We start from the raw sequence: 27,898 nt of genomic DNA, 5'->3' as shown, positions 1-27,898 counted from the left end.
CAAATAGAACATTCTCATTTAATAATGAGAATATGATACATAATACACAGACTATTGGGTAAAGGGACACATTTTTAAAGTCTGGCCCACTTTTTAAAATGTGTTATATATATCTCTATCACCTACTGTCCAATATCCAATGCTATACACAGTCCAAGCAATCTGCAATAGATTCCTATAATTAAACAAACAAAAAAAACTACAATCTTGTTATTTCTCCTTCAAACCTCTCATCTTAGAGGATGAAGAAAAGCTCAAGCTCTTTAATGTGGCTTTTGGAATGCTTGGGTGGCTCAGCAGTTGAGAGCCTGCCTCCAGCTCAAGTCATGATCCTGGGGTCCAAGGATAGAGTCCCACATTGGGCTCCCCGCAGGAAGTGTGCTTCTCCCTCTTTCTATGCCTCCGCCTCTCTGCATCTCTCATGAATAAATAAATATTTAAACAAAAACAAGAAACATGGCTTTTAATAGGCTTGTGCAGATTCAAGACTCTGGATAAGAATGTTCTCATTAAAAAAAAAAAAAAGTTGGGATCCCTGAGTGGCGCAGCGGTTTGGCGCCTGCCTTTGGCCCAGGGTGCGATCCTGGAGACCCGGGATCGAATCCCATTATCAGGCTCCCGATGCATGGAGCCTGCTTCTCCCTCTGCCTGTGTCTCTGCCTCTCTCTCTCTCTCTCTGTGACTATCATAAGTAAATAAATAAAAATTAAAAAAAAAAAAATTGTCATCACCACCTGAGACAAATTGATTTATAATCAAAATGCTGGTAACAACCTTCCATTGAAAACCATTTATTTTAGTAATGATTAGAATCTATAATTCTCTGCTTGTGATTTTGTGTCCATCAGACTTAATTGCTAGGGCAGGAACCATGTCCATTTTGTTCACAACTGTATCTCCTATTTAACACATGTAAAAGATGTCTTAAATGGACATGTAGAAGATACTTAATGAACACTGCACAGGAAAAAAAAAGATTAATAAGAAAAGGGAAGAGGCATTACTTTAAATTATCAAAACTTCTCCCTTACCTTGTAATCTGTTCTTGAATAGCTTCAGTGTTGGCTTCTGCAAAAAGGTACAGCATGGTACAGCTGAAGTAGTGAGTGTGGCTATTTGGGTACCGCAGTTGATTTGCAATGGCATTCAGGAAGAGATACCGACCTAGAAATTCAGAAAACTTAGTTTATTGCAAACCTACTGTGAAAAGCCAATGTAAAAAGGATAAATCATTCTAAGTGGCTAGGGTTTGATTTTCTGATACAGGCTTTCGTAGTATCCTTTCAACCAGTGGTACTTGGGATCCCCAATGCTCCCATTTCTGGGGGGTTTATTTTGTATTTTCCACATTAATTTTTTTTAATATTTAAAAACAGGTCCACTGCATATAAATATTTTCCAAAACAATGTAGGTAAGAATATTACTGTTTTACATTTCACAGGTTTCTTTAATGTCACTTAATAGGAGACAGCTAGATTCTTATTTCTGCCTCTGTGTTCAATCTGTTCCAGTATTGTTTCATGTAGCTCTGGAAAACTCCACTGTATACTCATGACAACATGAGTGCAAACAAAACAATAAAACACAAATGTTGTCATTATTTTGAAAATAGTTTTGACCTTACAACTCTTCTAAAAGGTCGGGACACCCTCAAGGGTGTCCAGACCACATTTTAACAACTGCTAATTTAGACTATAATGGAGTATTAACTGGGTTTGGCTGTCTGCCTCTGCTTGGTATTAGTCATGTGTGATATGGCTATATCCAGGTGAGCTTTAACACTAAGGGCTACCTTTTTAAAAATTTTTTGCTGGGCTCTGGATAATCAGGTATTCAATTTTGTTAAATCTTGATTTTAAGCTATCTCAAATCCTTTCTACAAATAGACAAGCAAGTGTATGTATATCTCAAGATTAACCTCTCAAGAACTGATAGCAAAGTAGGCATCCATTCTAAACTATGCGTGTTTTAAGGGCACCTGCATAGCTCAGTGGGTTAAAGTGTTCAACTCGATCTCAGAGTCGAGTTCAAACACCACAACACCACATTGGGCTCAAGCCATATGTGTTCAAATAAGCAAGACTACGTAGTTGGTTAGTACCTACTGGAGTCTCTGTAATAAGAATGAATCTAGAAGCTCAAAAGAAATGTGATTACACCATGCAAGATGCAACTTATGGGAAAAACTATACTGCCAACTTTCTGCAAAGCAGGTAGGGAAAGTCTCATGCATTAATTTGTATATACCTAATACTTAATACATTGCCTAACAGACACTAATAAATGGGGGGAAAGGCAGACTAACAAAACAATGTAAAATGAGCTTATTTTTAAAGAGAGCCTAGTAAAAAGAATGTTGTTTATTTTCACACTTAAATAACACTGTAATCATACACATTGAAGTATTAAGTGATGTGGTAAGGATTCTGGATTATTTCTTTCCTTTACATTTTCTGAATTTTCTGCATTAAGCAGATACTATGCAATTGAAATAGCCAGCAGAGAAAAAACAAATAACATGATTTCACATGTATATGGAATTTAAGCAACAAAACAAGCAAAAAAAAAAAAAAGAAAAAAAAGACTTTTAATTATAGGAACAATCTGATAGTTATTAGAGGAGAGGGGGACGGGGAGATTGATTAAATAGATGATAGAAATTAAGGAATGCACTTAGGATGAGCACCAGGTGATGTATGGAATTGTATTACTATTATACACTGAAACTGCTATAACACTGTATGTTAACTGGATTAAAATAAGAAATTTTTTTAATAGAGCCATAAACCTGTTGACAAAATATTTGTCTGTTGTGGCTAAAGCATTTTATGACCAGACTGTAGCAAAAAGTGCAAAGAACTTAACTCTGAGAATTGTCTGGCTTCACTCACCTTCAGTGTCCAAGTCCACAGCCAGGTTCTGGAAGATGTCCATGTGAGCCGAGTGGGTGATCGTGCTCATTGATGGCGTGCTACCCTTGTTGTGGATGTGCGCAATGGCCTGAGTCCCTACATAGAGCACCAGTGCATTGATGAGCTGGAGGTTGTAACGATTGCCAGGCTCATTGGATACCTAAATGAACAAAACAGAAAGCTCCTTATTCACAGAGGATTCAGTATTTCTAAATCGTTTTTATGCCTTCACAGAAAAGGTGAACTGCTCTCAACAGTTTTTTTTTTTTTTTCCAACAGTTTTTGATTTAAATTTTAGAAATCTGCTGGACTTTGTGAGGTTGCTGAACAAAATACACAGCAGCCTAAGGGTGGTTGGGTCAATAACAGAAACAGGAGTTCCTTTTAGAAGCCAAAGCTTCAACAGGTACCAGCAAAAAAAAAAGTTTGTAAAGTCAGACTGCATTATCTTAATTACAGAAAGTATTTGGAGGGGTGCCTGGCTGGCTGTGGGTGGAGTGTGTGACTCTTGATCACGAGGTTGAGTCTGAGCCCCGTATTAGGTGTGGAGATTACTCCATGAAATCTTCTATTTGGAGGGGGTAAGTAGTGTGGTGTGGAAAGACTGGAAGGTAGTAACACAATTTCAAGTCCTCTTCTGTATAGCAAACTAAACTAGAATCCATTTAGAACAATCTTGAGCGTACTAACAGGTGCCAATTATCAGCAGTACAATTCTTACAGAAAATAAACCTATTTCCTGGTTGTCTCTTCCAAGGCAATAGCTTTGTGTTGGTGATAAGACAACTAGTAAAATGCATAATCTAGTTAATCTCATCCAACCATTAGAAACAGTATGTTTTAAAAATTTTAAATCCAGTTGAAAACACTGACTTCCAAATAATATTATACATAGTGTTGTGGGTAGCCTGAGTGTTTTTCTAAAAAGGCAAACAAATTAACCTGTAGGTTGCTTCGCAAATCAGACAGAAAAGTGACCGGTGATCGAGTTTTAAGATAAGAATCCAAATCCTTTTTGAACTGAGGTGGCATCACTCCAGTAAAATTGGTAAGAATCCGGGGTGCAATGTTAATTTCACTCAACATATCCACCTGCCAGACAGATAAAACAATCAAAACCAGAAGCATGTGTAGGAGTTAACAGCAAATTTTCTCTGCCTTAAAAAAATAAACTGCACATTGTAAATGTCTTGATAAAAGCTGCCACTTTTTATTAATTTTTAATTAAAAGAATCTATCTACAAAATGATAAAAATCTCTCATTCTATAATAAATTATCTTTTCAAATTAAGGCAGGATAGGTACCTTTTGTGAAGAGGTCTAATGTATATTACTAATTGTTTCCTGGACTTGGATTTCAAAGAGTACAGAGGAAATTCCTCACACCAAGATCCCTAGTCTTTGAAAAGATGCCCCAGCAGAACAGAACATCATACTTGTTACTTTAAAAAGAAAATAATGTATTTGAAATAGACAAAATACATAAAAATTACAGTAGCCAAATCAGGGCTATAGACATAAAAAACACCTATGGAAAAAAAAAAAACACTTATGAAATATGAGCATTACAAAGGTCTATCCTGCAAATCTATGCCATCAGGGCCAGCCAGCAAATAATACCTCAGTTGAGGTTCTATAAAAATTAATTGAAAATAGCAAGTAGGCAAATACTGTGAACCAATATTCAGCAAGCTTAATATTAATAACATGATCACCCCCGCAAAGACCATCCTTACCTAACAAATGTGTGCGTGTGTGTGTGTGCAAGGAAAGGGGTTAAATAAGTCTACTACCAGAGAAAGGACTAAAATACTAAGACAAAACTTTCTTTTCCTTAAATTGTTTGGAATTTACCTTCAGATTAGGAGTGAATGGGTCCGGGAGCCTCATGTTTCTTGGGAAGGCACTCAGAATGAGATTTCTTAGCTGAATACAATTAGGTGGGATCACATCACAAAATCCATAATGGTAATCACAAAGGAACTCAGGGAAATCATGCAAAAGAACCAGCAGCACCCTCAAAGTGCCCTATTTTTTAAAAATGAGAAAAACATTGGCTGTTTCCACATTGTTAAGAAATGAGAGTAACATTTATACTATTATGAACATAACAAGTAAATACAAAAGTATATACCTCAGTAACAAATTACAGGCTTAAATCACCAATAACTAGCTCTGAGGAGTTTATACATTAAATGTATATGCTCAAAGAGGCTGGCAAAAAGTAATTAAAATGACATAAGTCTGCAGAAGATGGAAAAAGCAGCTAATGAAAACCAAGAAAGTAAAAGAGCCAAAATCAATTACATGTTTTAAAAGTACTGAAGGAAAGATGAATCAAAGCTCGTTCTTTGAAAAGATTAAAATCCAGGCCTCGATAGCTTTACTGGTAAAAAATTAATTATCAATATTTAAGGAAAAATGAATACTATTTTCATGATCTCAAAAATAAATTTAGAAAGAATATTTTCCAGCTCTTTCAATGAGATTTGCGTAATATTGATACCAAAACTTGATGTGAAAAATCACACAAAAATGCCAAATATCGGAACTAGAAATCACAATGATATATCTGACCAAATGGCCCAAAATGTAATGGCAGTTTAAGTATTTGTTGGAGTTAACAACAGAAAAACGTTTTTTATTTAAATATTTTATTTATTTATTCATGACAGAGAGAGAGAGAGAGGCACAGGAGAAGCAGGCTCCATGCAGGGAGAGCCTGACATGGGACCCAATCCGGGGTCTCCAGGATCACACCCTGGGCTGGGAGGGCACCAAACCGCTGGGCCACCGGGGCTGCCCGAAAAAATGTTTTTTAAAAAAGATGTTACTGATTTATTCATGCAAGACACAGAGAGAGAGGCAGAGACGCAGGCAGAGGAAGAAGCAGGCTCCCTGCAGGGAGCCCAATGCGGGACTCAATCCCAGGACTCTTCAGATCACGACCGGAGCCAAAGACAGAGGCTCAATCACTGAACCACCCAGGCGCCCCCAGAAATAATATTTTACATAATCTTGAAAAGGCACTCAATACCCATTGAATGATTTCAGAACTCAACAAATTATGAATAGCAGGGCATTTCCTCATTTAGATAATGATACCTGCAAAACAAAACCGTAGATTTATAAAAACATTACACTTAATGCTGAATTACTGAAAGCTTTTTTTTTTAAGGAGCATTAATGAGACAAGCATGCCATTATCACTCTTCTATTCAACACTGTCCTGGAGTTCCTGGCCACTGCAGTAAGGTAGGTAAAAAGCAAAACAAAAACCCACTGTTATATGCAGATTTAATGACTGTGTATACAGAATATACTTCTCCCCACAAAAGACACAAGAAAACTCGCAGAGAAAGTAAATATTGCAAGGTAGCTGGCCAATATACAAAAATCAATTTTGTTTCTATACAGGATCAACAAATACGAAAAAATTTAAAAGCTGTTCTACCACTTTACAAAAAACATCAAATATCTACAGATAAGTCTAAAGAAAGAGGCTGAAAACTTCTACGCTGAAAACTATACAAAAGCACTGCAGAGAGAAATTAAAGACCTAACTAAATAGAAATACACATGTTCAGGATTGAAAGTCTCAATATTATTAAGAGGTCTATTTTCTTCAAAGTGATCTACAAATCCCCTGCAATCTCAATCTAAATCCCAGCCAGTTTTCAAAGTCAAGCTGACTGCAGTTCTTTATGCAATGGCAAATGACACAAAATAGCCAAAATAATTTTTAAAAGAGAGCAAAGTTGAAGAGCACTTACTCTGCTTGATAACTCTGACTTTATAAGTTTTATGAATCAAGACAGTTTGGTACTGGCCTCTACAAACAGATAAAGAGATCAACTAAGACAGCCATACACAAATAGTCAATTATTTTGACAAAGGTGCCCAATCAATTCAATATGGAATGAAGAATGGCACTGAAAAGCCTTGTATTATTTATTGGGGTGGGAATATAAAGGAAAAAGAAGGAAAAGAACCTCACCATACACAAAAATAAATACGAGACACAGATCATATCACCTAGGCATAAAAGCCAGAGTAACATGGCTTCTTGGTCAGTGAACAGAGTGTATACAGAACAGATTGCAATTTGGGATTGGCAAAGATTTCTTACATGAGATTTAAAAAGAAACATTTAATGAAAGCAAAAACTTGATTATTTTTGAAAACTTCCATTCCTCAAAGGACACCTAACGTTTAAGGGAGTTAACAGGCAAGCCACAAGAGTGACAACGGTTTGAATACGTATTAAAGGGTTTATATCCAGAAATACATAAAAAATTCCTACAAAAAAAATACAGATAATCTAGTGGAAATTTGAGCATAAAACTATAAAAGGAACATCACAAAAGAATACCCAAATGGCAGGGTGCCAGGGGGGCTTAGATGGTTGAGGTCGTGATCTCCAGGTCCTAGGATGGAGCCCCACATGATAGGCTCCTAGCTCAGCAGGAAATCTGCTTCTCTCTCTCCCTCTGCCTTTCCCACTGCTTGTGCACCCACATGTGTGCTATCTCTCTCTAATGAATAAATAAAAAACTCTTAAAATCCAAATGACTAATCTATACTCACAAAAAGAAAAAAAAAACAAGAATATACAAAATAAATCCATAATGAGATCCTACTGTACAACTGCCCAAAACAGTTAAAACAAAAAGCAGACAATAATAGGTATATGCTGGTGTAAGAGTTAATGGACATATCTATTTAGTAAAACTAGTAGTATATACTAAAGTTGAACCTATGAATCCCTGTTCAGGGACTGACTGCGCAAGCACATTTGATTTTTGTACTTTTCTGAATATGTTATCCTTTAAAGGCTTTATAAAAAATTGGGGTAACTGGGTGGATCAGTTGGTTAAGTGTCTGACCTGAACTCAGGTCACGATTTCAGGGTCCTGGGATCTAGCTCCGCATCAGGCTCCCTCTTCCTTTCCCTCTGCCCCTCTCCCTGCCCTCTCTTGCAAATAAACAAAATCTTTTTAAAAAACCCCCGAAACAGAAAACTTAATAAAAGAAAATTAGGCTTTATAACTCCAAATTAATTACCTTATAGAGGATTTGCATAGGTTTGGTGAGTTCCACATTTCTAAGGAAAGGAGCCAAATATTTGAACAAATCTATCAGTAGCTGGGCATACATAGGCCATCCCTGAAAGAAAGAAATATACATGAGTCATAATTATACTCAGCTGCTGATCTACCACCAAAAAGTTGCCCAAGCAGCTACATTGTGACTTATTATCTTCCTCTTACTAATATAACTAGAGAATACTGACATATATACCTCTCTTAAGGACTGACTGACATTAAAAAGGAGTAAGCGTAACTATGGCAATAGTGAGAAATGGTATTTAAAACAAAATTGCTCCAGGGGTGCCTGGGAGGCTGAGTTGGTTGAGCATCTGACTCTTGATTTCGGCTCAGGCTGTAATCTCAGGTCATGAGACTGAGCTTCCCGGCCAATTCCACACTCAGTGGGGAGTCAGCTTGGATTTCTAGCTCTTTTTCTCTAAAGATAAATAAATCAGGGGATCCCTGGGTGGCTCAGCGGTTTCGAGCCTGCCTTTGGCCCAGGGCGCGATCCTGGAGTCCCGGGATCGAGTCCCGTGTTGGGCTCCTGGCATGGAGGCTGCTTCTCCCTCTGCCTGTGTCTCTGCCTCTCCCTCTCTCTCTATCATAAATAAATAAAAATAAATCTTAAAAAAAAGATAAATCAATCAATCATGGGCGGGGGGGTACTCTCCAGAAATTCCTATAAGCAAAATTTAAAGAGGAGGAGATAACTGAGAAAATTTCAGACACAACACAGAACAGTCAACTAAGAAACTGACAGAGGTCTGTTTTAATTCCCTCTTTTAATTAAGCCCTAGGTCTCAATCATTTTTCCCCCACTTCCAACTCCTGTCAAATAACCTAATCCAGTTTACAAAAAGTTCACAACATAAATCCTCTATTTTCAGCCAAACTTGGACTGTCACCATCTCCCAATTATATTAATCATGTTTATTTTTGGACAATTTTATTGTTATTGTGTTCCTCCTCCTGAAATACCAAATAAAACCCACTCCATTTAAGGACTGTCTCACTTTCTTTTCTGCCAAGCATATTAGTCACATTTAATTGGAAGGGCCAATCAAGAATACTTTCTACAGTATTCATTTGCCATTTTCTCCCATTTAAATGGGAGAAAAATTTCTCATGTTAACTGTGTTTATTTGCAATTACACAATTAAAAACTCTTTACTAGAACTTGATCCTAATTTTCTTCAAATATAGACCAGTGGTCTTCACCCTTGAGTGTGAGAGCTTTAGCATTTAGAGTGAGAACTTATAAAACTGGCAGGCTGTAGAGCTCCATTAATTATCCAAAGCTTTATACAAAGGTGCTCCAAGGTTTTAACTTTTTTTTTTTTCAAAGATAGATTTATTCATGAGAGACACAGAGAGAGAGGCAGAGACACAGGCAGGGGGAGAAGCAGGCTCCATGCAGGGAGCCCGATGTGGGACTCAATCCTGGGTCTCCAGGATCACGCCCTGGGCTGAAGACAGGCGCGAAACCGCCGAGCCACCGGCGCTGCCCAGGTTTCAACTTTTTAATAAAAGTCCTTAAGAGAGATTAATACAGATGGCTCACAACAGACTTGGAAAAGCAATACCCTTATCATTGAAGAGTGGCTTCTAGGCAGAGGCAGTCAAGTACTGGTTAAACCTCTCTCCATAACTATACTCCACATTAAATAATTCTCGACTAAGCCTGGGAAAAGTGCAATTATTACTAAATGACTGAGTGCTAATAATAAGCTCCAAGTAGTTACAGTCTTCATCTGTAGAAGATAAACTGCAGCCACACCTTCTGCTGTGGCGTATGTGCCAGCATTCTTGCAATAAATATCCGGTGGGAGATCAGTTCAAGCCAGGCATACACAAAGCCAGGAGCTTTGGTAGGCCTCAAGATGTGGAATGTATTGCTGAAGGGAAAAAAGACTTAGTCAGAACCAAGGTCCAACTTAAATATAGTAAACAATAGATCAACATAAGTAAGTAGACAACATGGAAGCTATTTTTCAAATCAATATGCTTCAAAATCCACAAGATTACTACTTCTCAATTTTACCACTAAAACAGCAATCCTTAACAAGAACGGTCTATTAAATTCAACAATACTCACCAGAAAGCTGTAAGTGTCTGGAAATTAATGGTTTCCAATACATGCTCAGGTGCATTGAGTTCTAAGAGCAGCATGATAAAAATTCGATGGTAGGGAAGCTGCTGAAATTCACTTTGCCGAACATCATGGTCCTGCAGGAGAACTCCCACTACTATACCAAGGACCTACAGAGTACATATATTAGAGCTTATAAATTATGAAGATAATTCACTTATCATTCACTAGACATACTTTGTTATCGTACTCTTAAGCCCCACATTAAAAGAAAGGATATATACCGTTTGAATACACAATTAAATGCTGGCAGCCAAGGGGGCCACCAAACACTGGTTTGATGTGGCCTGCAGATTTGTGTATTTTCTTTGAATTTCGATAATCTTGGACCAGAGATGTATACTCTTCACAAACACCCACCAGTATTAAAAGGTCTAGAAATGAGCGTGGTACATCATATTCTATTAGTTAATACAATCTAAAAACCTAATTTTTCTGGTCTGATGTGAAGTTGCCAAGAGGCGAAATGGTTGGCATTTAGTAGATGGAGGGCCAACCAGGAAAGATCAAGGCTGTAGAAATGTGTCAAAGGACCATCCTGCATTCCACCTGATTTTCCCACTTCACAGCAAAGGACAGTCATTACCAAATATTAACATACTGAAATATCCTGTTCCCCCCACCATCTTTGGTCTTTTAGTTAAGGCACCACACTCTTCAAGTATTTAGTGATTATCTTTATAATTTAATTTCAAGACAGAAAAAGGATGTTACTAAATGTTTTAGGAAATGGGTTGGGCCCTGAGAACCACTGTTGTAGATTTTAAGTGTACCAAGACTAAGGCAAAAGAGAAGTTCAGACCTTGTTCAGCAGATTAATCTTTGTGACAGTGTTGGTGGCTTCCCCTGAGTGCTTCACTAGCAGTGCAATGAGTCGGACAAAAGCATCCAGGTTGTGATAACACTTGGCTCGGATCATGGTAGGATTAGCAGCAGGATTGTGCTGCTGCTCTGCCTGAGCACGGTAACTGATTTCAACACACATTTCAGTACATAGACGAAAGAACCTTGTTATGAGGTCATCAGTCTTCAGGATTCCTTGCTGGTGCATCTATCAAGGGAACAACAACAACAATAATATATACACACACATATATAAAAAACAAAAACACAGTAAGATAAATACACAAATTTTAAATTTTCATGCTTAAGAAATATTCACTCATTTATTCCTTGTCACATTTCTAATTCTTACTTTAAAAAACGTGCCATGAAAATGATTTCTCCATTAAGGACTGGTGACAGAATTCCTCAGTTTTAAGTTTAATGGAGAACAAAAAAAGACTATAATTGAGAAAGATAATAACATGACAATTTATTGTCATAACATGAACAATAGTCCACAGCCAAATATTGTGGAAATTTAACTAGGCAAATAGACAATTTTTAGGAACCCACTGAAATCATATAAAGACATTCTAGACAACTCATTTCCCCAAGTATGAAATTAAATTACATATATTTCACTTTCCTACAGAATTTAAGATAATTTTTTCCAGCTGACTTAACCAATGACAAAATTTTCAAAACGCCAACTAGCTGCAACAGGAAAATCAAGTAATAATTTGTACAATTAAGTGGGTACACCAAAGAAAATAGCCACAGATCATATTTGGCTATTTTAATGAAAACTAAAGTTTATTTTAATGTAAATTCACAGTTTAAAATAAAATGTTAAAGGATAAAAGTACAAATTTTATGACATGATTTGCAAGTGAAGCGAAGCAGAGCAGTTACTTGGCTAGTACAAAAAAAGGCAGCAGCATAACAAAGGTTAAGGCTGCAGACGGAGAGCAAAGTCAGTGCTTACTTAAAGAAACCAAGCCCAGAATGAAAACTTGATCATTATCTTGGAAACTTTAAAACAATTTCACTGTCCCTTGATAAAAATAAAATAGCTGAATTGACATTAATGTACCCTAAGGCAAGACAGGAGGTCAGCAGAGGGACTTTTGTACATTGAAATCTGAAAAACTAAGGGGTGGTGGTGGTAATGAAGACAAACTGCTGTGATCAAAAGGGAACGCAAGGAGGAAAGAATTCTCAAAAGGATGCAAAAGGGAACAAAAAGTATAAATTATCCTTTTTTTTTTTAAACAGAGAGAAGAAACGAGTAAATAAGCCAGCAGGAAGAGCTGAGACAGGTGCCACATCCATACCCATGAAATACTGATGATCACAAAAACCAACTGATTTAAAGTTCTTCTATCCAAATCAAGTATCAAACTATAACATTCAATAACAGCTTTGCATTAAGGTATATTTTAGAATTCTGTTATGGTACAGACCTACTTAGTATGATTTATTTAAATAAGTTAACATTCATCTTGAAAAGTAAATTCAACTTTAACTTCTGAAATTCAAATCAGCTCTTCCACATTCCATTGTCATTTATGTGATAACAAATCTAATTTGCAATCTTTGGTAGCACACCTAAACTCTGGTCTCAGTTTAAAGAAATACAATGGTCAATCTGCAGAAATAACCAGATAAATATCTCTCCCTAAACAAAGAACAGTTCTACTAAAGGAATTCTAAGGCCAGTTCAGCAAAAGTACCATTCTTGCCATTAAGTAATATGATTAGTAGGACACACTGACTAATGGGTATGAATCCCTCACAGTGGCTGAAAACAGACAGTAATGATCAAAAACAGAATGCTAAATGGTACTATGGTTCTTTTCCTACATTTTTGTTCATCCTGTTCACAAATACTCTTTCCAAACCTAATTATTCTAGGAACTTGTTTCTTAACACTTTAACTCAAAGTCCAATTTAGATCAAATCAAATGAAAATAAATACTGGAAACTATTTCCCAAAAGAATATGTTAATCAGTTTTAGGTAAGTAAGCTACTTAATAATAAAAGGCTCTACCATTTAAATATTTTAAGTTTTTTGTTGTTTTCCTATTTTTTTAACATGAGCTATTATGAGAATTTTATTTATTAGCCCATAATCCCCTCACTACTGATTATAGAGCTAGTGTAATTACTACATACATCTGGCAATTTCATTTTTCATTATCTGATCCACTGTACTTTGTAATTGTGACAACTGAAATGGGATAAAGTAGAACTAAAGGGGACATGAAATGTTGAATTTACTGGTTAGGGTCCAAAGATGAGGAAAGAAATAGGCTTTATCAATTTAACAGAATAATGATGATGACATTTTTGGTTTACATGAGTATGGAGGTAAACTGTCTGACCACAGGTACATAATACTGAGCTTAAATATTGGAGGCATCACACCCTACTTATGTTGAATAAAAAGCACCTTTCTTTCCAAAAGCTCTACCTGTCCAACAAACGCAGAGAAAGCTTTGGTACTGTCACGGCCAGCTGCTGCTGAATGGTAGAGATTCACCCATTCCCTCAGAAGATACTCTGCCTTCTCCCTCAGGCCTGGAGGATCATCGTACTCTGAGGCTTGAGAGATTCCAGAATGCATCATGAAGTTAGGGCCTCCATGAGCACGATCAATCATTGCTTCATAGTTGGATCGCACTACTTCCATCAGCTGGGGCAATCTAGTACAATAAATCCAGAGTGAAAATCAGTCTACTCATGGTTGTGACTTCACAGACATACAGTTGGACAATTTGTTTATTTAACAGAAACCACTTTAGTGATTTCCATACATAAACAAAATTATCCTTGGGTTCTTCTGTTTACTCATGACCACATAACATGCAAAAGACCAAACTTGGGTATGCCACTTCTTGACGCGCCCCCCCCCCCCCCCCCCCGCCCCGCAAAAAGTGCCAGTTGAAATGGAGCTAATGTTCATGGTCAACAAATACTGACAGTTTGCCTACCCTGTGCCATGGTTTATTATTTATCTTATCAACAATTCTTTGAGATATTTTACTTCTATTTTATTTAAGAAAACATAAATCAACTTGCCTAAAATCAGATTTTAAAAGTGCCCTAAACACAGGGCTCTTAATATCAAGTCTAGTACTGTGTGTACTACATGCTCTATAGCAAGAAGCCTTGTCAATTAGTTAAGCTTTCATACTTCAAGGGACAACATCAGGCCTCATTAAAGTTTTCCCACATATTGTAGGTACAGCAGTTGTTAACAGGTATTGTTAGTAAGTCTGCACATTCATTTCTAAAGCTCCTTCATAGACTACATACACAAAGATCCCAAAACATTTCATCCTCACCCTTCTGGAGCATTGCCTCTGGAGTGAGCATTAATCCTCATGAGAGTTTCAATGGTGTGGAATAGATCTGCCTCAGTAACATGAGCAACACTCCTTTCATCCACCAATAGGATTTTTACCAATTGCATAGCAAATGCCACGGCCATGTAATTTAAACCATTCTCCATTGACTGGCAACACAGAAAGCACAATGTAAGATAGACAACACTTAAAGCAAACACACTTCCCAACTACCAGAGTCTCTTTTCCTTTTTAAGAAACTTTCTTCGGGACACTGGGGTGGCTCAGTGGTTGAGCCTTTCAGCTCAGGGCATGATCCCAGAGTCCCAAGATCGAGTCCCGCATCGGGCTCCCTGAATGGAGCCTGCTTCTCCCTCTGCCTATGTCTCTGCCTTTCTCCCTGTGTATCTCATGAATAAATAAATCTTAAAAACAAAAAACAAACTTTCTTCCATACCTGAGCTAGGTGAAGATCATACTGCTGCATATTAACCAAATGATTGCGAATGAGCAACTCCACTGCTTCCACATTATATTTATACTCATCCCGACATTCAATTAGGCACCTAGAAAAATTATGTCTTTAGAGAAAAGACCTAACCATACCGTATCAAGTAAAATAACCCGTTTTATCCAATTGTAATTTGTTCTAAATTAAGGATGCTTTGAGAACCAACTGCAAATTAGTATCTAAGGTTCAAAAGAGCCAATAATGAAGTAGAACAGACAGCCTAGTGTTATAACTCAAGTTTTTCTTTCAAAGCCTAGAAAACAAAGCATTCCACTTAAGACACTGAAATATTTATATATGAACACCACTGCTATGAAATCATCGAAACCTTCTAAAACCAATGATCTACAATTTATCCCCCAATGCAAGGTACTGGTTTTCCATACTCATCATGTGTACCAAATGGGAAAAGGCCAACCAATCAACTATTCTCAGTACTTAGAATTGGACAAATGTCCCATTTACCTTCTAGAAAAAGGAAATCTCTGGACACAAACAGGGCATGTATGTTAGAAAGCACTCCAATAAATAGTACTCTTCTAAGATGGCTACTAACCTTGTGATCTGTTTGTTACACCACGGAGACCCATATGCCCGGCCATCTTGAAGAGCTTTTAACACCAAAAGGTGGCACTCCCTGTAGCGCAGCAATAGGTCAGCATCAGCACCACTTGTGGCATCTAATAAACCCTCTACAGCCTATGGAAGAAAAACAGTAGTCACAAACATGGAAAATACAGGACTCGCGGCCCAACCATCAAAGTCAAAAACCAAACCTTAACAAAAACCACAACATAGCTTCTAAAGCCTCCATTTAACAATGCCTGCACTCACCAAAATGCTTTTCACTTACCCTAACACACACAACTCTTTAAATTTTATCTAGTTTATATTCAGTGTTCTACACAGGAAATGCCCCACCATCCCTACAGGGTGAAAATCCAATGTTCCCCACCAACCCTCCCAACATCACCCAAGTACTTGGATCAATCTATTTCACCAAATCTAAAGTGCTATCTTTTAAAGTTTCTTAACTATATTTTCAAAAACTCTTAATGAAAAATTTCTGTCCCATTTCACCATTGATGACTGTCATGACTACATTCTAGAGAAAATTACTTGCCTTATTACCAAACAGAATTTGTTTTATCTGAATTCTAAAATCTTAGGATAACTTAAGGAGATGGTGGTGTGAGTCACTATATTTTAGTCTCTTCTTAAAAGTAACATTTAAGGGGATCCCTGGGTGGCTCAGCAGTTTGGCGCCTGCCTTCGGCCCAGGGTGTGATCCTGGAGTCCCGGGATCAAGTCCCATGTCAGGCTTCTGCATGGAGCCTGGTTCTCCCTCTGCCTGTGTTTCTGCAAACCGCCCCGCCACCCCCCCGCCGTATCTCATGAATGAATAAAATCTTTAAAAAAAAAAAAGGTAACATTTAATAACTAACCTTCTGGAGCAATCCAAGAGCAGCTATGGCATCCCGAGAGTTTCGAGATAATACTACAACCTCCAAAAGACTTCTAAGAGCCTGGGCTTGAGGATTCATGGCCAAAGTTGGTGGGATGGCATGCAGGTGCTGCTCCAATTCTGTAATGCACTTATCATAAATCTGAGCTACATCATCTGTTGCCCAAGCTTGCTGTTTTACAGAAGGAGACAACCAAAAAGGAAAATTTTAAAGATTTTTCGTGCAGCAATTAAAAAGTCATTTAGTATGTTTACTCACTGAATTTTTTTCTCATTGAAACATAGAAGGGTTCTCTTCCTTTCCCCTTCCTGAACTATTCAATCTTAATAACATTAGGTGGGGCAGTGAAGTGCAAGGCAGGGATTGCCAGTGGGGGTGGGTGGGGGTGGGGGGGTGTATTTCATTTGACTGAGGAAAACCCATCACACAATCAAGTAATTAAAGCAAGCAAGATAAATAATGGGATAGGATACAGCCTAGGAAATTAGGTAATCCAAATCATGGAAAATAGTATTCAGTCCAGCTATCAAAGCCTGATAGAATAACACAAAATCATTTCTGTGATAAACCTATCAAAAATGCACTATCTATTCCTGAGAACATATATTGGACAAACCCAAATCAAGCCGTTCTAGAAAATAACTGGCCTATAGTCTGTAGAAGTCTTGAGATCATAAAAGAGGAGGAAGAAGTGTTCTAACAGACCAACCTGGGGTGAATTTAAAAAATATAACTAACTGAAATGTGCGATTCTGAAATAGGGCCTTTTACTATAAAAAAGTGATACTGAGACACTTCATAAAACCTGAACGAGGACTAATTAAGTATCAATATATCGGTGTTAACTTCCTGATTTCAATGGCAGTACTGGCAGGAGAATGTCTTTTTAGATAATACAGACCAAAGTATTCAAGAGTGACTGGGACCTAAGGGTCAGCATTGTATATTCAAATGGTTCAGGGGGAAAATGTTTCTTCCTATATATTCAAGTTTTCTGTATATGACTATTTCAAAATGTCTTTACAAAACAAACAAAACCAAAACAAATAAAAACAGGCGAAGCCATGTGGATCACCCATGTAAATTCCTCTAGTTAGGCCAAACATGAAAATCAATTTCATGGGGGGGGGGGGGGTGTCCCCCATATGCCAGTGCTGAGCTGATACAAAGAACAGATATACTCAATAATTGTGGGGTTAAGTTTTCCTCCTAACTTAAGCTCACAGGAAGCAAGTGATAGGTTAACAGATAAAAACATTCAAAGTAAAATGTAAAACACTCAATTTAATCCCAGGCAATGACTTACCTTCATGGGTTGAGCTAAAAATCCCGTGGGCTGACTTAAATCATTTGTGGGCAAGAAGCCAGGCACATTGCGTGCAAACTCCTCATAAACAGCCAGCTGCTTTGGGTCCACACCACCAACCTGGAAAGAAGAAGAACAATTTTGACAGGATCCTCTTTACAGAACTGAACCCAAGTTTTTTGAAAGTGGAAAGTTTGCATAGGAATAATCACGGGGGTTCTGAGAGGGGACTGAGGAGTCACTGCAACATATTGACGTTGTGTGCATGACTGAGTACGGTTTGCACGCAATTCAGTGTTTCCCATTTCCCTGATTCCTGTCAAGAGTCCCCTTCATTGATAAATTCATTTGAGTTTTTCCACTGGAAAATGCTTCAGATTGGACCAAAACAAGTCCCAATTCTCCAGTGGAGCTGGTAAAATTATCAGATTTCTCACATGATCTTTTCATAGTAAGTAACTAGCAATAAAAACATAAGTACCAGAAGGAAAGACCAAGTTGTAAAACCAAACAAGGACATGAACTCTTTATGGTAACACTTCAACCAACTGGGAGGTGCATACATCTAAGGTTATCCTTTTTTTTTTTTTTTTAAGATTTTATTTAATTATGGGGGGGCGGGAGGCAGAGAGAGGCAGAGGCATAGGCAGGGGGAGAAGCAGGCTCCATGCAGGGAGCCTGACATGGGACTCAATCCGGGGTCTCCAGGATCACACCCTGGGCTGAAGGCGGCACTAAACCGCTAAGCCACCTGGGCTGCCTCTAAGATTACCCTCTTTAAATATATACGTATTTGAAAGATTTTATCTTTAGGAAATCTTTTAAAGTAAGTAACTTTAAGTAATCCCTCACATGAGGCTTGAACTCCATCCCTAAAGTCAAGAGTCACACTCTACCAACTGAGCCAGCCAGGCACCCCCATCTAAGTTATCTTTCATGCCTTCTCCACAGGTAGCCTTCAAATGATATGCTACTGAGGTAGGATCTGTCTCAGAAATATACAACCCCACTGTCTTAGTGAAGAGCTTAAGCAACAAGAATAGAAAGAAAACAAAGATGGTCAGAGAAAGACAAAGCCCCGATTCTCACTTTCAGCCTGATTTGCTCTGGCATCCGCTCAGCTTGGTATGTTAACACAACAGGATCACAGTACCTGCGCCCTTCTTGCCTAGCGTGTTTTCTCAGCTCAAATTCCTGCAAATAAAAAAAGTCACTGAGGTTCTTGTTATGAGGCATTTTCTTAAATAGGAAAAAAAAATACTTAAATGGTAAATGTAAACACTTACAGTTGCTAATCTCTTGTCCATCTCAGGGCCCGCTTTTTCTACTGCAGTCTTCTGAATAAAACAGCAAGCTAATTCACAATTGTCCTGAGCTAACTGAGCAGCTGCCTGATCCATCATTTCCCTTTGTTGTGGGGATGCAGTCTATTGGAAGAAGAAACAAAAAGAAAACAATTTAAAGTTTTCTGTGGATGGTTAAGACATAAGAGTGGATGTCTTTCTGTGGATGGCAATACCTAGACAAATAAAAAAAACAAAACGAAACAAAAAGCCCTGACTCCACTTATGACTCATCAGCTGTGACCATGAAATAGCCTAATAATCATTTTCATCTGTATACAAGATGAAAATACTATTCACCCAAAACATTTTACTTATCAGGCTGTTCTGATATGCACAATACGAAAACAGTAAGCAATGAAAGAAAGAAAATATGACATGCAAGACTCAAAACAAATGAGTTACTGGAGTGTGTGCTTCTGCGTGTGTGTGCACGAAGTCACTTTCCAAAATTACTTTGTACTATCCCTATTCCAAGTGCTTTAATCTAAATTTTTAGTGATAAACAAGATTGCTAACTTAGACACTTTTTTCTATCCGTCACTTCCTTAAACCAATAAATATTTGGAGATCTACTATCTGCCAAACACCATACTGAGGACATAATAGTGAGCAAAAAACAAATGTGATGCTTCACCTCATGGAATTTACAATCTGAGAGAAAGGAAGGCATCAAACAAATGTGATATGCAAAGAAAAACTCTTTCAGACAAGAAATAAAGAATTGTGTACTACACCAAGAACATAATCAACGTACACGTAGGGCTGAGGCAAAACTGTTTTTCAGGTTGGTAGATATGCTCATTAGCAAAGGTTCCCTGCAGGTAATCATAGCCATTCCAGCTGTTAAATTACGCATCATGTGATGAGCTGCTATTCGCATTCGAGATTCCTCAGAATCCAGGGCAAAATCCTTCCTGACTATTTGCTCACAAGTAGTCATGGCAATCTTAATTGATCGATCCACCACAGGATGGACCAGCTCCTGGACAGCCCGTTCAATTGCCTGGCGCACACACTGCTTCAACTGTGGATGGGCCTGAAACAACGGAATCTAGGTGGGGAAAAAACAAGTTAAGTCAACAGTTGTTTAAGACAACCCAACTTTCATCGGTAATCACACCCATGACTTTTGGAAGTTACTACAAATTAATCATTAACTACCAGTGTCTACCTTAAATTAAGCAGTGAAAAACACAGGAAATAGAAGCTAAGCTACAAAGAGAGTAGTATTCAGTATACCTTGTGATATGTGACAATAGATGTATCTTCAATTTTTTTAAAAAAGTCTAAGACAGATGGGCAAATTTTTTATTATAGGGTACATTACATGCTTGCTTAGTTAAAATCTGTGGCTTAAGTACTTTTTTTTTTTTTTCCTTAAGATTTATTTGAGAGAGAAAGAGAATCTGTCCAAGCACATGAGCTGGGGCAGAGAGGGAGGGAAAAGGAAACTCCCTGAGAGGGGAGGCCAACACGGGGCTCAATCCCAGGACCCCAAGATCATGACATGAGCCAAAGGCAGATGCTTAACAGACTGAGTCATCCAGGCACCCCATGTAGCTTAAGTACTTTTTTAAGGTTTTATTTATTTACGAGAAACACAGAGAGGGAGGCAGAGACTCAGGCAGAAGGAGAAGCAGGCTCCTCAATCCCTGAATCCTGCTGTGAATCACACCTAGAGCCAAAGGCAGATGCTCAACCACTGAGCCATCCACGCGTCCGTAGCTTAAATACTCTCTTAAAGAAAGTAATTTTTTTAGTTGCTTGGAGAATTGCAAAAAGAATCAAGTTTACAGTGAAAAGGATTTCTTAAAAAACATTACTACAAATAATTCAGAATAGCAAACATTTATACTACCATATGTTGAAAGCCATTTTGCTTTACTTTAAAGACTATTTACAATCTTTTATCTCAGGGAAACAAACTATGCCCTAATACTTCATCTATTTAACTTAATGGCTTTGTAGGAAATTTTAAAAATATTCATGCTGGATACAAAAAAGTATTCAGATTACTGACAGTGTCATAAAGGGAAATCACGTTTTCTAGATCCAGGTCTGCCCCCTCTCCCCAAAACATAGTGCAGGGGGCAGGTTAAAATGATCTCTTTCTTTATGTCCTTAAGGGGGGGAGGGGAGGCTCGATGTATTAATGTTATTTACTCCTGTATTTGTGAATATTTTCAGTTTCTAAAAAACAAAGATCAGGGACCCCTGGGTGGCTCAGAGGTTGAGCGTTTGCCTTTGAGCGGTTGAGCGTTTGCCTTTGGCTCCGAGTGTGATCCTGGATTTTGGGATCAAATCCCACATGGGGCTCCTTGTATGGAGCCTGCTTCTCCTCCCTCTGCCTGCCTCTCTTTCTCTGTCTCTCATGAATGAATAAATAAAATCTTAAAAAAAAAAAAGTAAAAAATAAAAAAGACCATTATCATACTCCAAGTATCTGATTTTGAACAAGTGTAAAGGAGAATAAAAACCAGAAGATAATCATCACTCTGAACATACCAGAATAAAATACTACCTTTTAAAAATAGGAATCTTAAAAAAAAAAAAAAGAAAAAAAAAATAGGAATCTTACAGGACTTCAAACTAAACTTCCTCCTATAACCAAGCTACAGAAATTTAACTTAAAGTATTAAGTTCCACTTCTAGACCCTTGCCTAGAGATTTAAATACACACATAGGAAACAACTCAGTTCAAACCGTCTGCCAAAAGAAATGGCATAATGTAACGCTAAAGATGGCATGACAACGAAAATAAAGAGCAAAAAAGCTATGAACACCCCAAGGATCTTTTGATTTCTGGAAGGAATTCCTGGTGACTGTAATTATATTGCCAGCTGATTAATCTCGGGATTTAGATATGAGGAACAATACAGATGATACTCTACTCTTAGAGTAGAAAAAAATCCAAGCTGTACTACATAGCAGTTCCCAATTCCTGCTCTTTGCTAAAAATCCAGAAGAAGGGGGAAAAAGGAAAGGAAGGTGGCCAATTTATCCTGTCACAAAGTAGGAACTGGGGAATGGAGCAGTGTTTACTTACTGTTGGATTTAGGGTAATGTGTGGTGCCAGGCCTGCAAGGGAATAGACATTGATGTCGTGGTAGCTGTACTGAGGTTGTGGTGGAACCGTGGCTGTACAAGTGGTACTGGTAGCTGGTGTTGTAGAAGTTGCTAAATATTAAAAGATAAAACAAGAGCTAATAAAAAGCAAACTTCTTTACTGTAACATTAGCAGGCTATCAAGTGATTTTTCATTAGATTAACTAGATTTAGTTTCCTGGGGGACCGGAATACAGGTCAGATTTTTTCCACCCTAAATTACAATAAGAAAACTTCTGTTGTTTTAAAGATTTGAACAAAGTATGTAAAACTATGTCAGTGACAATGCCCCAGAGCAAGTAAATCAACTGTGAGGACATGCTGCATTAGTAAACCCAAGCCTTGCTGGATTATTCTTTGTTCCAGTCTAGGCTGTTGCCTGGTTTCATTTGGGGATTGTTAGATACTGCAGACTAAGAGAGAATGAAAAGCTAGTTTATTCTAACTCACATCTGAATCTTTCATTCAACACTCCCATAGCCCCCATACTTCCAATTTACATGATCCAAGTATAATAATTCACTCCCCATGCAGTCTAGTTGGTAGTCTGGCCAGCCTAAGATTTGAGGAATAACATAGACCATCATGCCATGCAGTTCTGAGAATTCAAACAATGTAAAAGATAATCTGGCTTATTTGGGATATGATTAATGATACTGAGTTAAGAATATTTTATGAATTATTAGATGGCTTCTAATACCTAAGGCAATGCCTACCTAAAACTAACTTTTCCTTAATAATTTAGATAGCTTACCAAAAAGTTTGTGAAATTTCAGCACCACATTATGTGGATATTTTTAACTTGCTATATGCATGAAGATGAACCATTTAAGAAGATTCTGGTAAGCAGAGGGCTAATTATCACACTTACTTGTGGTTGTGATGGGAGGGAGTTCTTCTGGCTGCTTGACATCTTTCTTTGGAGCAGAGAGTTGCTCATCTAAGTTCTTTAGGCGATCTTTATCCTTTAGGAGGTTTCCAGGTTTTAGCTCATTGATGTCTAATGCGAGGTTCTTACAGAGGACCTCAATTTCAAACTTCAAGTTTAACTGCAGGATTCAAATATTTGAATAGAATTGTTTTAATGTAGCTTTATTCACAACATCTACTGTTCTCACCCAAATGTTACAGTGCTTCCCTTCCCCCCACCAAATACTCTACCTTTCCTGTAAATTTTAATAATGTGAAGGCAGAGAATGCCCCAAAGGATAAAGCAGCCTTTAAATTTACCTTTAAGTCATGTTCCTGATGTAGCTCTGCTAATACATTCATAATTGCCATTGTCCAGGGGTTGGGTGGCCTAAAAACCTAAAGAAAAGCTACTATGTTAAGCTGGCCCCAAAAACCATTATTTAATTTGTATTATTTAAAATAGTTAAGCACTTATGTGCCCATTACAAAATCCTTACTTTTCCAATCTATATCATATTTTACGAAAACACCAAAACCAAAAGCCATCCATTAAAATCAGATTTAAAATAATGTTACCTTAGCCTCTCACACTGGAAATCCAAGTTTCTCTAAGACTGACTAAACTAGCTCTACATTCCTAAGAACTAAGGATATAATCTCTTGCCCTTTTGCTGAAACAAACTAATTATTACAAATTAACCATCAATAAAGTATTAAAATCTACTCACCACACTACGAATGCTAGATTCTAAGACTTTGGCAACAAAGGGCACTACATAGAGCAACTCCTGCTGTCCTTTTACATAAGCCTCTAACAGCAAAGATTTTACATCCAAGTCCTAGAATAAGAAAAATATTTTAAAAGTTGGGAATATACTTCAAAACCCCTCAAAAAGTACTAAAAGAAAGGTATCTTGCCAAACGGATTCCCAAATTAGGAATCAATATAATAAGACCCTGCCTTACAAAAAGGAATGACAGCCATCCCTTACTGGCTTGTGTTTATCCTGCTAAATAATGTAGGATCATAAGCATGCCACAATTTGATTCAAAACATGCGCCAAACTCTTACAAACACCCAATAATCATTAAAAAAATAGTACCAAATAAAGTCCAGATTTTTAGACATAATATGCTATATATGAACATTCTCAAGTTTTACGTAACCTCTGGCTGGAACTCACAGTGTGTAAGATGGGTTTATTTTTAGCTAGAGTGATCATTCCTAGCCAATGTCCCAAATTCTTCAGCAAAGAACGATCTGAAAAATTTGCTGCGGCTTTATCAGAGGTCAGGAGCACCTGAAATGGTATAAGATTAAGAAAGACAGAAAATGAGCTTAAGAAAAAAAATTCTCAAAAAAAGAAAAAAAAGAAAGAAACTCAACTGAGAATTCCACTTTATCCTACATTTAAAATGAGCCATCAATTGTGAGAACATGTCCCCAGAGTAGATCTATTCCATATAACTCTACAAAGGCTCATTTATAGTCCCAGAGAAAAGTATTTGAAAACTGATAATTTTAGCTAGGTTTGAAGCAGACACCCAATTGCAAATCTAGTTTTGAAGAGCAAACATTCAATTCAAATGATGATTAAAGCGATGCTTCCAAGTCCTTCAAGACAACAAGCATATGGAAAAACGTAACCACGTTCACAATTACCTACTGCAGTCTTTAGTATTATCCAGGTCACTATTTATCACTACAGAGAACTAAAACAGCTTTCTGAAACACAGTATAATAACACTTCTTTTAAAATTTCTAGAATAGCTATTTCTTTAATTCTCTAGTTCTTAATTTCCAATGTGGGACATAACCATCACATGAATGTTTTGGGGCATGCACATTACATACATCTACTATAGGTTACCCCATAAAATTTATGGCTACAAAGTTATAATTTAAATTTGTTTAAAAGTATCTTGAAATTTTGCTTTAGAATATGTGGAAACTTTCACATCCCAATCACACTGCAATCAGATAAAAAAAGGTGATTATAGTTATGTTCCTTAACTCTATTCAGCAACAGCAGAATGGCACAATGTCAGCTGTGCAGCATAAAGAGCCAGGAATTCTTTTGCACTACAGCGTAACCAAGAATGGGGAAAATTCCCATCCACAGGTTTAAATATAGTGCTGATTCCTAAACCAATGCCCCAAGTTTTTTTTTCTTTCTTTTTTTTTTTTTTTTACCAATGCCCCAAGTTATGCAAAGAATAATTAGAGCTGTATGCTGCTTTCTTGAAACATTAATCCTCCTGAAAAATAAAATACCTAATTTTATGGAACAAGTGTTAGCACACTAGGAAATCTCTGACTCTAAACTGCGGAGAATCCTTCACAATAGCTATTCCACAAATAAGGCTAGAATATGTGGCACTTAAGAAGACATAAAAGGGGATCCCTGGGTGGCGCAGCGGTTTGGCATCTGCCTTTGGCCCAGGGCGCGATCCTGGAGACTCTGGATCGAATCCCACATCAGGCTCCCGGTGCATAGAGCCTGCTTCTCCCTCTGCCTATGTCTCTGCCTCTCTCTCTCTCTCTCTCTCTCTCTCTCTCTCTCTCTCTGTGACTATCATAAATAAATAAAAAAATAAAAAAAAAGAAGACATAAAAGATTCACTGCAACATTGTCTTTTTAACAAAGTTATTATAAGTTATTAATCTTTCTATAAGACCTGAAAAAGAACCTGAGGGACTCCAGCTAAGAGCCTATTACATATATGAAGGGGAAAAAAGTTAAAGACATCAATAGAAGATAAAGATTCTAAATTGTGCATGGAATGATGAAAATAGAATAGTATAGCTACTTTCAAAATAAACAGTACACGTCTATAAAACTAAATTCTTTTAAAAAATAAATAAATAAAAATAAAAACAAATTCTTCGTGAATTTTAATTCCATATTTGAAACAAACCCTAGGGCAACTTTCATAAATAACCTAATATAGACAACATATAGGAAAAAAACAGCCAACCTATCCCCCAAAATTCTGCTTGTACAATCAGGTATTTCCAAATTCAGAACAGTAACGAAAAGAAATACAAGAACTAAATTTTACTTTGATGTTTCTGTAGGTCTCGTTCAGAACCATCTTATTAAATTCAGGGTTCTTCAGCGTGTCAAGGAAGTTTGAATAGAGGCTGTGGAAGTTTGGCTCAATACTGACTCTCTTCATAACCAGGTATTGTGAAACCCAAGGCATAAATTCTTCCTTCACAGTTTCCTTTAGTTCTTCAACCTAGCCAACCAATATGACAATTAAAAGATAAAATACAGTCTTGTGTTTTTTCCTGTGATCAATACCACAACATGTGGCTCCTTGCAAAATTTGATGCTAAAGCACCATGCTTTATTTGCTCCCCATATCAGACATATGCCATTAAGTATATATATTCAATTCCATGTTAGTACAATCAGTCATCTCTCAAACTGTGGGAGATAAGGACTAAAACATCTATGGCCGCTTTCAGCTTTAAAATTATAAAACATGAAGTCCCTCACCTCCATTTTACTCAACTCTCCATTTGACAAAAATTGAATAAATTATTAATGTACAACCTATCATAAACAGACCTAATGCCAAAACTTTTTTTTCCCTAAATTTCCATCTCCAGGAAACTTCTCTTCCAAAAGGACAATAACAGCTTATTTCCCCCTAATCAATTCTGGTGGGATTTTGAAAGATGGCATATGGATAATATCTCAAAAAATACTTGTTCAGGCTAATCTTACTGGCTAAAGTACACATTTCCAATACCTTATAATATAATCTTGAAAGGTAAGGATTTCTTATGCTTTGCACAAAGTCTACCTCAGTTCTTAGACACTTAATAAAAACTCTGAATGGTCTCTGGGAGGACATGAGTTGCGATGAGACAGAAGTGAAACCTTCCACCATGATGAGACCATTACTTCAAAAGCCTGTGAAACTAACTGCAAAACTAGTGCTGTTTAATGTCTACAAAAACCTTAGCCACTAATTGTATATCTACATTCTCCTTGTTTTGATTCTATCAACCTTTAAAGTATTACAAAGGGTGCAAAACATCAAGAATAAATCCCCCCAACCCGTTATGGGTAAGAATAGACAGCATTCATAATGGTATATAAACTATTACATTGTGCTCACCTTTTGGGTCATATTTGACTGTGAGAGATTATTGAAGATAAAAGCAATCTTCTCTTGGATATTTTCTGGGGGCTCTACAATTCTCTCAGTTTGATCTGTGGCCACAAGCAACGTGTCTATATTTGTAGTATTAATAGAAGGCTAAAAAAAATAAAGTACAGAACATAAACTGAAATGCCTGCTTGACAAATCCCAGGGGAAAATGTATACTGATTCCTTTAGTAAAAAAACATACACATGGTATATACACAACTGTACACTGGAAAGTGTTGGCAAAAATATATATTGAACTATTAATAGTGCCTGCCTCTGGGAAATCTGGGGAGGGGAGATAATAAAGAAGAAATGCTGGTCTTTACATTTAGTAGGCATGTGATATTTATATTAAAATTAAAATAATGCTCACTACTGGAGACATTACAACATAAAATACCCGAGAAAAGAAAAAAGATCTACTTACTGGCACATCTTTCTTAAAGCTGACTCCGGTTGGCCTGGTGACTGTAACCGTTTTAGCAACAGTGGTGGTTGTTGAGGTGGTTACCATCGTGCTAACCTGACCAGCAAGGGGAGCTTTTGCTGGAACCTGGGCCTGAGCCTGGGCCTGAGCCAGTGCAATACTTCCAGGGGTTGTAATAGAGCCCTGCATTTTCACAGGAGGATCTCTAGATTGTTGTCCATACTCAATATACTAGGGACAGGGAGAGGGAAAGACATTAAAAGACTTTACAAAAACTGAAAATTCAGAATTACATTCCCCTCACTTCTCAGAAGGGAGAAATCCTCAGACCAC

General features: G+C 37.4%; 1 protein-coding gene, 2 long non-coding RNA genes and 1 other non-coding gene across 10 annotated transcripts in view; 1 reads left to right on the top strand and 3 right to left on the bottom strand.

The window, feature by feature from the left end:
• CNOT1 (CCR4-NOT transcription complex subunit 1) overlaps positions 1-27,898 on the bottom strand; it is a 99,463-nt gene that overhangs the window by 1,099 nt on the left and 70,466 nt on the right. For 3 of the 7 annotated variants that reach the window (XM_072826867.1, XM_072826869.1, XM_072826868.1), the window contains exons 23-47: positions 27,566-27,796; positions 27,106-27,246; positions 26,035-26,214; positions 24,156-24,272; positions 23,700-23,810; positions 23,290-23,367; positions 22,931-23,108; positions 22,001-22,131; positions 19,709-20,005; positions 18,895-19,035; positions 18,698-18,802; positions 17,609-17,728; positions 16,282-16,473; positions 15,393-15,535; positions 14,783-14,891; positions 14,326-14,495; positions 13,431-13,683; positions 10,955-11,203; positions 10,099-10,262; positions 9,781-9,898; positions 7,978-8,079; positions 4,768-4,941; positions 3,856-4,005; positions 2,893-3,073; positions 1,032-1,164 (exon numbers count right to left, since the gene is read on the bottom strand). In XM_072826867.1, the coding sequence (XP_072682968.1) occupies positions 1,032-1,164; positions 2,893-3,073; positions 3,856-4,005; positions 4,768-4,941; positions 7,978-8,079; positions 9,781-9,898; positions 10,099-10,262; positions 10,955-11,203; positions 13,431-13,683; positions 14,326-14,495; positions 14,783-14,891; positions 15,393-15,535; positions 16,282-16,473; positions 17,609-17,728; positions 18,698-18,802; positions 18,895-19,035; positions 19,709-20,005; positions 22,001-22,131; positions 22,931-23,108; positions 23,290-23,367; positions 23,700-23,810; positions 24,156-24,272; positions 26,035-26,214; positions 27,106-27,246; positions 27,566-27,796 (3,968 nt within the window). Of the gene's footprint in view, positions 1-1,031; positions 1,165-2,892; positions 3,074-3,855; positions 4,006-4,767; positions 4,942-7,977; positions 8,080-9,745; positions 9,899-10,098; positions 10,263-10,954; positions 11,204-13,430; positions 13,684-14,325; positions 14,496-14,782; positions 14,892-15,392; positions 15,536-16,281; positions 16,474-17,608; positions 17,729-18,697; positions 18,803-18,894; positions 19,036-19,708; positions 20,006-22,000; positions 22,132-22,930; positions 23,109-23,289; positions 23,368-23,699; positions 23,811-24,155; positions 24,273-26,034; positions 26,215-27,105; positions 27,247-27,565; positions 27,797-27,898 lie in introns of those variants that run through there. The other 4 variants (XM_072826870.1, XM_072826872.1, XM_072826871.1 and 1 more) reach the window with 2 other exon arrangements.
• LOC140633808 (uncharacterized) lies at positions 5,551-6,747 on the bottom strand. The gene is made up of 2 exons (XR_012031409.1): positions 6,687-6,747; positions 5,551-6,018 (listed from the first exon to the last, which is right to left on the bottom strand). It is a non-coding gene; the product is annotated as an uncharacterized lncRNA (long non-coding RNA).
• Positions 6,079-13,044, top strand: LOC140633807 (uncharacterized). The gene is made up of 2 exons (XR_012031408.1): positions 6,079-6,168; positions 12,253-13,044. It is a non-coding gene; the product is annotated as an uncharacterized lncRNA (long non-coding RNA).
• On the bottom strand, positions 24,973-25,110 carry LOC140634544 (small nucleolar RNA SNORA46). The gene has a single exon (XR_012031984.1). It is a non-coding gene; the product is annotated as a small nucleolar RNA SNORA46 (small nucleolar RNA).

Source organism: Canis lupus, chromosome 5 (assembly GCF_048164855.1).
Source record: "Canis lupus baileyi chromosome 5, mCanLup2.hap1, whole genome shotgun sequence".
In the NCBI taxonomy this organism is placed as follows: Eukaryota; Metazoa; Chordata; class Mammalia; order Carnivora; family Canidae; genus Canis; species Canis lupus.
This window is presented reverse-complemented; position numbering and strand designations above follow the sequence as displayed.